The sequence below is a fragment of the Capsicum annuum genome, chromosome 1 (assembly GCF_002878395.1).
Source record: "Capsicum annuum cultivar UCD-10X-F1 chromosome 1, UCD10Xv1.1, whole genome shotgun sequence".
Taxonomy (NCBI): Eukaryota; Viridiplantae; Streptophyta; class Magnoliopsida; order Solanales; family Solanaceae; genus Capsicum; species Capsicum annuum.
In genome coordinates, this window is record NC_061111.1 from 234,449,051 (window position 1) to 234,458,787 (window position 9,737).

The 9,737-nt window shown below is 30.0% G+C and overlaps 1 protein-coding gene across 1 annotated transcript; it reads right to left on the reverse strand.

Moving 5' to 3' along the window:
- Positions 1-6,213: 6,213 nt before the first annotated feature.
- On the reverse strand, positions 6,214-8,162 carry LOC107840831 (CBL-interacting serine/threonine-protein kinase 14). The gene has a single exon (XM_016684766.2). The coding sequence runs from the start codon at positions 7,660-7,662 to the stop codon at positions 6,343-6,345; it is 1,320 nt and encodes a 439-aa protein (XP_016540252.1). The 5' UTR covers positions 7,663-8,162; the 3' UTR covers positions 6,214-6,342.
- Between the last annotated feature and the right edge of the window lie 1,575 nt (positions 8,163-9,737).

Consider the following 9,737-nt stretch of genomic DNA (forward strand, 5'->3'; position numbering starts at 1 on the left):
ATTCATCACCCACCCCACTATTTCTCACATGGGACAAACTCCAATTCAATTGGGTCCTGGTAAAGTTCATTAACCCCATGAGAAACATAGATCTCAAATTTATCTCCATTTTTTAACTTGCTAACAATGTCACAAATAACCTTGTCATATTTAATTTATATCAAAAAAATTCATCCCACCTAAAAAAAAAGTCACACTCTATTGTATATTCTAAATAGTTTATTTAGTCTCTCAACTCAAAGTAGGACATCATACCAACCTCTTTGCCTAGAAACTCAGTCACAACCCCACCAATATAATCAAGTAGAGGACCGAATGCAATTTTACATGATACCATCTTAAAGTTATCAAAACAAAAGTCAAGATTTCTGAAAAAGTAATGTTTCAACCACACAAACACATTGAAATCAATAAACAAAATTATAAATTCCAACAGTCCAAACATATAAAAATAAAACTTTAAGAGTATAATTTTGAAATATTTTTCAAAAAAAAAAAAAACTACATATGTGTTTTCTACAACACTCTAACAATAACAACTATATATACAAGCATATAGATAGCACAACATAACACTACAAAATTTTAGGACTAGCAAGTATCAAATACATAGTACAAAATAACTCAATAAATTTATACTAACATGATTTTCACTATAATATTCTCTAATGTGTTTTCCCAAAAAAATTTCCAAATACATAAATAAAAAATATAAAATTTTACAAAATTACTTAAATACAAAAAATTCTAACATTTCAAATCTTTAATTTTCTTGTTTAATCAGCTTTTCTCCCAAGAAATTGACCAACAAAGTTCATAATTTAGCTATGTACACTCTGTCTATCATTCTCAAAGTACCATTTTAGTCGAAAAAGTGAAAGATAGAATGATGTGAGAGAAATTAAAAAGAGAGAAAAAATATCTGAATAAAGGAGGGAGTTGAAGGGTCTGAGGTCGAGTTAAATGGTTAATTATTTAATTAATTATTTTTTTTAAAAAAGTATCCAATAGACATTTTTTTATAGTACAAATTGATGAAAAATTGATCAAAATGATCTATTTATAATGATTTATACAATTTTTATGGAACTAGGAGTAGTATACGCGCTCTGCACGTGTACTTTGGTTCAATGAGTTCAATTTATAAAATTACTTCGATGTCTCTCTTTCAGTGAGAAGCAGTTTGTGTTTAACTAATAAATTTAGAAACCACTTTGGAGCAACTATTAGTATTTGACAAATTATTAGTATTTGACCGAGTTTTTAAAAATGCTTTTTAAATGTATTTTTCTTAAAAATGCTTCTAGAACAAAATTAATTTTTTTAAGTTTTGAAAACAATAGAAATAAAACCTTATTTTGTTTGTTAGATTTTTTTTAATCCAATCTCTCATCCTTGGACCTAAGGTTTTTCCAAACATATACTTAATTTAAGGGGAAGTTTCAAAAATAGCGAGAGTTTGACATAAAACCCACCTTTCATAGCCACACTTTACAATGTTATCATTTATAGTCATTGCATTCACTTTTACTCAGTAGTGTGTATTTATAAAAATTCATAAATACACTATCTATTTATTCAAACCAAAGACACTACCACTTCTTTTTTTTTTCTTTTCCATTTTTATTTTTATTTTTATTATTTTTTTTTTTTTGTTTTTGTTTTTTTTTCCCTTTTTTCTTTCCTATTTTTTCCTATTTTCTTTTGCTTTTTTTTTTCCATCCTTTTCTTTGTTTCTCTCTTCTATCTCTAACTTCTATTTCTCTTTCTTCTTTATTCTTCTTCTTTGATTTTGTTTTTGACTTTTTTTGTACTTATTTTCTTTTTTTATTTTTTAATTCTATTTTATATTTTTTATATTTTTGAAAAATATAACTACCCGAGTACAAGTCATGGATGATAACGTAATACCTCAATTTTTTATCGTATTAGTATTCACACCATCATTTATATTTTTGTATTCGTTGATTCAATTGTAATTTATATTTTAAAGTTCGCGCTTGTATTTGTATTTTGTAGTTCGCATTTGTATTTTATAGTTAACACTTACATTTATATTTGTTAGTTCGTACCGTCATTTATATTTTATACAATTCACACTTATAGTTTAAAGAATTATTTTGTATTTGTTCTTTATAATTGACTGCATATTGTATTTGTATTTTATGATTGTATTATTCTTGTATCTATATTTGTATTTGTATTCAATTTTAACAATGCATTTGTATTTTTAAAGAATTATTTTGTATTTACACGTTAATTTCATATTGTATTTATATTTGTAATTTCATTTGTTTGTGTTAGAATTTATAGTTGACAACATCATCTGTATTTTTAAATAATAGAAAAATAATTGTTATTTTTATTTCGATGAACACTTGTATTTACATTTATTGATGCAATTTGCATTTTATTAATGCAAATTGAAAAATAAAAATAAAAATAATAAATTATACAAATACAAATGTTAAATTATATAAATACAAATGTTACATTTGTATCAAATAATACATGTTTATGCAACTTGAACCATATGCATGCAAAATGATACTTATTTATATATAAATATAAATGATAAGTTTGAAATACAAATACCTATGATATATTTGCGTTGGATGACACGTTGCATAGTTATGTATTTTAGTCTCAAGCAAATATAATTAACTAATATACTTATTTGCATATAAATACGAATGATAAATTATACATATTCATATCTAAATTATTCAACTACAAATAATAAATTTACTTAAAATATATAGTATGATACAAATAAATATAAAAATTTTAAAAATATAAAATACAAAAACAAACGAAAAAAATATAAAAAATAAAAAAGATGGAGAAAAATGACAAAAAATAAAAAAATGAAAAAGAACGAAAAAAAGATTCAAAAAAATACAAAAAAAGACTGCAAAAAAAGAAATAAAGAAAAAGATGAAAAATAGAAAGAAAATATAAAAAAAGATTAAAAAAAATGAAAAAAATGAAAAAAATGAAAAAAGATAAAAAATAAAAAGGAAAAAAATGAAAAAACATAAATGAAAAAAAAATGAAAAATAAAAAAGAAAGAGAAAAAGAAAAAAGAATGAAGAAAAAATAGAAAAGAAAAACAAGGTAGAGAAAGAGAGAAAATAAATTAGATAGGCTGTGAATTATATTTAATTGAATCTATGTTTGTTAAGCCACATAGTTTTCCCTTAATTTAATGCATTATGTAACCACAATGTCTCCCGTGTGTGTTAATTTAGGACTTTAAAATCAATTAATTTTTATTTAGATCTTTTTTATTATTTAAATTAGTTTTTCAATGCGTGCTTTAACATAGATTACAAATTCATTTAAATGATAAATATGATTAATTGAGCGACAACTTAAAAATTTAAATTCAAAATAATGAGAAATTTTCTAACCCGCAAAGAGAAAAAAGCAAAAATTGGCCTCATAATCCTTTTCATGAGGTATTAATTATAACACCTCGATAAATTTTAGATGAGTATAACTCTTAGTTTATAGAAATTTATGCGGTACATACATTTTAAAGGAAATTATATTGTGTGTAAATATATATGTGTGTGTATGTAAATGTAGTGTATATAATATGTATGGTTGTGGCTGGCGGATTAAAGAATAAGTAAGAAGTTTTATTATATATATAGATATATATAAAATTTTCGTGCAAGTGGGGCCACTTTATTATTCATTTTCTCTACAAAAATACTTAAAGAAAAAGGGGAGAAAATCTTTATCATCTTAACCAAAACCATCGCCTTTTTCCTTTCTCTCTCTAATGTTACTGTGCCACAGCTTCGCCGGCAACAACAGTCGTCAGTCCCGTTCTCTGCTCTCTATCTCTCCCTTATTCCATTCAGCCCAGCCGACCCCTTCCTCTCTCGCCGTTCTCTTTTCTTTCTCCACAGTTTCGATCGCCAGCGAACCAGCACCGACAAAATTCACCACTGTCCTAGCCGGTGAACCCTACTAAAACAGCCCCTAACAAATTTGGGTTGGAAGGGAGAAAGGTCAATGGTTTCTCAACATTGATTTTGAAATATTAAGACTGAAAACTGGTTATCTATCGAATTGTGGATATTAATAGTTGTCAAAACAAAGGTTACATTTTCGTTGGTTGAATTGTTTGATACTTGTGGTCCTATTATTAGCTAGGAAGACATCAAAGGTATGTCAAGATAAAACTTCCTTCACTTTTAAGGCATGACTTGTAATCATTTGTCCCTACTAAAGTAGCCGAGATAGTCTACTTGATATATCTGAATAGAGTTTTTGGTTTATATATGCCTAACACATGACCACATATCCTTTTTATTTGAATTATGCATATTCATGCTTTTTGCGTTAATTGGTTGAGGTCAAAATATTTGTATTACTCCCGTCAAGTCAAGAAACTATAGAGTTTGTTCGTCTTCATTAGGAATTCGTAGAAGCCACCTAGTATATCGTCATATGCTATGAATTAAAATAAATGGCCGTACTATAGTCGCACTAATATATTAGATCATATAGTGATATAGCCATATGATGATATAAAGTACAAGCATTGTAAAAGTTCAATACTATCAAATAAGTCAATTGCATATGGCAAGTACTACTTGATGTGTAAGCAGATGCTAACACGTTTGAGGCTTTTAACTGAGAATAATTGCAAAGTCTTAAGCAATTTTTATCGTTTTTGATTGTTTTCTCTTTGATATTGTAGTATAAGTCAAGATGCAAGAGAATCAACAATAATGGAGTAAAAAAGTTAATTTCTGAGCAAGTAAAAAAGTTAATTTTTGAGCAAGTAAAGAAGGAAGTATAGCTGACGACTTGTCTGATAAGTCGTCAGCCTTATAATAAGCCTTATACAAAGCATTCTATCGTAACCACTTCATGGAACCATGCTGAGATAATAGTTATTCATGAAGCAAGCTGAGAATGTGTATGGTTGAGACATAATACATCTCATTCGAGAAAAATATTGTTTGAATTGTGACAATATACCCACAATCTTATATAAAGATAATGCAGCATGCATAACACAACTTAAGGGAGGATCCATAAAAGGAGATAGAACGAAGCACATTTCGTCAAAACTTTTCTACATACATGAGCTCTAAAAGAATGGTGATATTAATATGCAACAGATTTGTTCAAGTGACAATGTGACTGATTTATTCACCAAGTCTCCTTCAATTGCAACTTTTAAGAAGATAGTGCACAAGATCGGAATACAAAGGTTCAAGGATGTTCTCATTAGGGAAAGTTAATACGCGTTGTACTCTTTTTTCCTTACGAGGTTTTATCCCACTGGGTTTTTCTTGTAAGGTTTTTAATGAGGAAGCATATATGCATATTATCTATCAATTAGACTTTCAAGGGGGAGTGTTATAAATGTACCATATATATTGAATGTCTACTTTACCATATATAGCCTACTTTACCATATATTGTATATGTCTATTTATGGAAAAGTTATAAACCTTAAGTTTAGTTTTTCCCTATAAATAAAAGATTTTTTTCTTCATTGTAATTCATCCTTCAAGAGAAATAAGAATTACTTTCTATTCTCTCTACTCTTCTTCTTTGTTCTTTATTATTTCATAACACAACATAATATTTAATATGTTTAAGCTAAGTGACCTACATATTGAAAAAATAATATTACAAACATAAAACCTAGAGAATAATCTCTCCAAAAAAAAAAAAAAACTCGTTACTTATAGATGCTATTGTATTATTTGTAGTAACAAAGGATCCTCAATTTAAAGAAGTCCAAATATTTTTCCTCCATAAAAGGATTAATCAAATATGAAATATTTTTTTTTTTTTTTAAATTTCCATCAAAAAACAAAACTTCAATTATGATAAAAAAAAAATAGAACAAATCCTATTAAAAAGGAAAAACTCTTAAAGTTGGAAAAGGATCGTTATAATTAATATTTATTAGAAATCAAAGCCTTATGTTTATAAACAATTAATTAATATGACTTTGAAAAGAACTTAAATTAAATAATATTTAAAATTTATCATATATTTTTTTTTACGATATATTTTAGAATTCTTTAAATTTTTAATAATTAATTAATAATTGATGGAAATATGTAAAAAATAATTTTGTTTATTGCGAAATCGACCAAAAATTTAAATTATTTTACTAAGATTGTTCACATTTTTAATATATTGTAAATATAGATATAGATAATAAATCGTGTCTAAGTTAAACATCTTTCAATAGCAGTGATGATAATAAATAATAATAGTAGTACAACACGTTAATTTGCTTCCCTTCGAATATTTCACTAAAAATCATTGATTGCTAAAATTTAAGCCCAAATGTCCTTGTCAGCTACCAGAATTTGGTCCTTCCTCTTGATAAACAAAGCTACTTATCTGCGGCTTGAATTTCTTCTTCCATATTTCACCTTCAGTCTCCCTTTTCTCAATTTCCACTATTACCAGTTTCTCAGTTAACCGGTTAACCACCACCATTAATACAAAATTACCATTCTGCCCCTCCACCTTGACGGAGGCTCCACTCCTTTGCACCACCGTCATCCCCTCCGCTTTCCCCACCTCCTCAACTTTCCTGATTATCTTCTCCCGTGACTCCATTGATACAAACCGTTCCTTATCGATGAATCCACCATTATCTTTAAGCAAAATGGAGAAATTAAAACCATAGGAATACGATATAATATCAAATGCGTTGAGAAATTTTTCGGCAGAATCCAGACCCAACTTGATTTCGAATTGGTTTTCTGATTTGACCTCTTGATACCCTCTTTGAAACCACGGGTCATTCTTAATCTCTTCAACAGTGATACGAGTAACCGGGTTAGTATCAAGTAACCGTGTCAGCAACCTCTTCAACTCGGGCGAGGTCCATTTCGGACAGCGGAATTCACCTTTGTAAATTTTCCTATAGATGGTCATTAAATTTGTATCATTGAAGGGTAAATACCCAGCATTGAACACAAAAAGGATAATACCACATGACCATATATCCACCTTAGCACCATCATAACCTTTCTTCGCCAAAATCTCCGGCGCCACGTAAGCAGGGGTCCCGCAAAGTGTATGGAGCAACTCGCCGGGTCGCATTTGATCCCCGACAGCGCTTAATCCGAAATCGGTAACTTTCAAGTCGCAATTTTCGTCCAGTAATAAATTCTCCAGTTTCAAATCACGGTGGTAGACGCGGCGAGAGTGGCAATATCCAACGGCCGATATTAACTGCTGGAAATATCGTCGGCTGAGATCTTCGCTAAATCGGCCTTTAGCGAGCTTTGAGAATAGTTCACCTCCTTTAGCGAATTCCAAGGCGAAGTATATTTTCTTCTTCGTGGCGAGAATTTCATGTAGGCGTACGATATGAGGGTGACGCAACCGGCGCATGATAGAGATCTCTCGTTTAACGTGCGCAGTTAGACCACCTTTGAAGATTTTCTGTTTGCCGACGACCTTAATCGCAACGCTTTGTGCCGTATTAATGTCTCTGGCATGATACACTTTACCAAATGCGCCACAACCCAGGAGTTTCCCCAGCTTATACTTGTCAAATAGGTTTGAATTGACATCCTCCGCCGGAGTTAATTCGGCGTTGGCAACGGCGACGGATAGTAGGGATGGACTGCCTTCATGGTCATCTAAGATCTCTGGCATAACTATACCCACAGACCAGTAAAACAGTAACCCCTGCTTTGTGAATGTTCTCTACCCTTTGCATTAAAACACCGAGCAAACCTAATTTGCTTGATATCTGAATTGTTAACACTTCAATCTTTCCGGTACTCCTTTTCGTCAATCAAAACCAGAAATAAAAAAAAAATCACTTAGGAATGAGGGGAACTTGCTAAAGATGCTAATGGGGGTATTCGATTAATAGAACTGCAAAACAAAGAAGATAATATTTGGCTTTTCTTGAAGCAAAGACTTGAGGAGAGGAGAGAAGAGGAAAAAGATTCAGATATACGGAGGAATTCTTATACCCTTTCTACAGGTATTATAGTACAAAGAGACTTTGTTTACCTACCATTTTTCTACGGAGTTTCGCATCTCTTTTTTTTTTTTTGGTCAGAGGAAGTTTCGTACCTAAGAATAAATATTAGGATTATTTATAGACCAGATAATCTAGGGAATGAAACAGAACAAGTAAGCACTGATAACTAATGGATGATCTCCAGCTAGCGATGGATAAAATATACACAATAATGTACCAGTAGCAGGTGAATACATGCACGTTCACTTTATCCAATATAATTTATCTTTGTATAATGAAATAATTCATTTTCTAAACACCACGGCCAGACCAGGGGTTGGATGGGAGTTCTCGAAAAATCAAAAACTTTCTTGCGGATTTGATATTTATATAGAGAAATATATTAAATATATAATATAATTATAAGTTGGGATGTCATAAACAAAGTGTGCTGTTTGGTATAGTAAAGTAAAGGGACTTGTAAAAATTTTATTGTCCTCTTGATTCTTGGTTCAAATTTCCTTTGTTACCGTTTGATTATTTTTGTGTGATGTGGAAAACCCATAAATTTCTAGGTAAAGTTAGTAAAATACCTACTTTTAAAGCTTATTTTGCCATTTAGAGAAAAATTTGTCAAATACCCACTTTATTCTATGTCATTGTAAGAACCCGCTTATTCAGGCTAGAGCTTAAATCGTCATTCCGTCCCTAAACCAATGACTCCTATGTGAATATAAGTATGTTTATCAATTAAGTAGTGTGGGAATCTATTTGTACGTGAATTGAGATCATAGAGGTCTCTTCACTAAAAGATGAGTAGAGCACTTGTTATCAATAGAGTTTTAGCAGATGCTCTTATTTAGGTCAACTTTCATCGACTATTACTTCTAGAATATGACGAGTTAGAGGGTCTACTATATATCAAATTATTTTGTCTCTACGCACACGCAAGTGTACGCGATCGTGCAAGTAATATAATGACTTAGATAGTCTGATATCGTTCCCACGAGGATCAAGAAATTAGAAATTATTTCAATCTTTAGTTTAAGAAAATTGGGTATAAAGTGTTTGAAAGTATCAAGATGATTTTGATATTATAAATAAAAATGTAAATTATTAAGCAGGAAATAATTAGTGACGACTAGAGCAAATCAAGCAACGGTTGTAATCAATAATGAGGATGATTCCAGGGTTGAGGTATTTCGAAAAATCATACAATTTTCTATTTTTTATCACAGTTTAATTGGTTATCTGGTTGATGATTCGCAAGGTTTATGCAACGATCTTGGTATCCCGACCTAAAATCTTTTATCTATTGAATGTTGTAGCTGCAACTCCCGCAGAGATACAACAATTCTTCTAGATTCATAAAGTTGTCTTCTTGCAAGTGAACCAAGCAAGGTTTCTAGGCATATCCCTATTCTAAATGCTAATTTAAATCTCTTATTTCATAAAAGAATAAGAACCTTGCTCCCTAATCTCTTCATTCTATCCTACGATTCTCTTCCCGGATTCACATAGAAATATAGATTTATTCTAATGGTGGCCAATCATTAAAATAGTAAGCTCAAGAAATTAAGAACAACCAAGATGATAATCTAAAAAGAAACTATGAATAAGAATATAAAAGAGTAATCATGTTCTTAGCATCAACCCCAAAAATAGGGTGTTTAGCTACTCATGTTCGAATTCATCATCCAAAATAAGTAATTAATCATACCCAAAACAAGTCTTGAAGTAAAGAAATTGAAAAAAAATG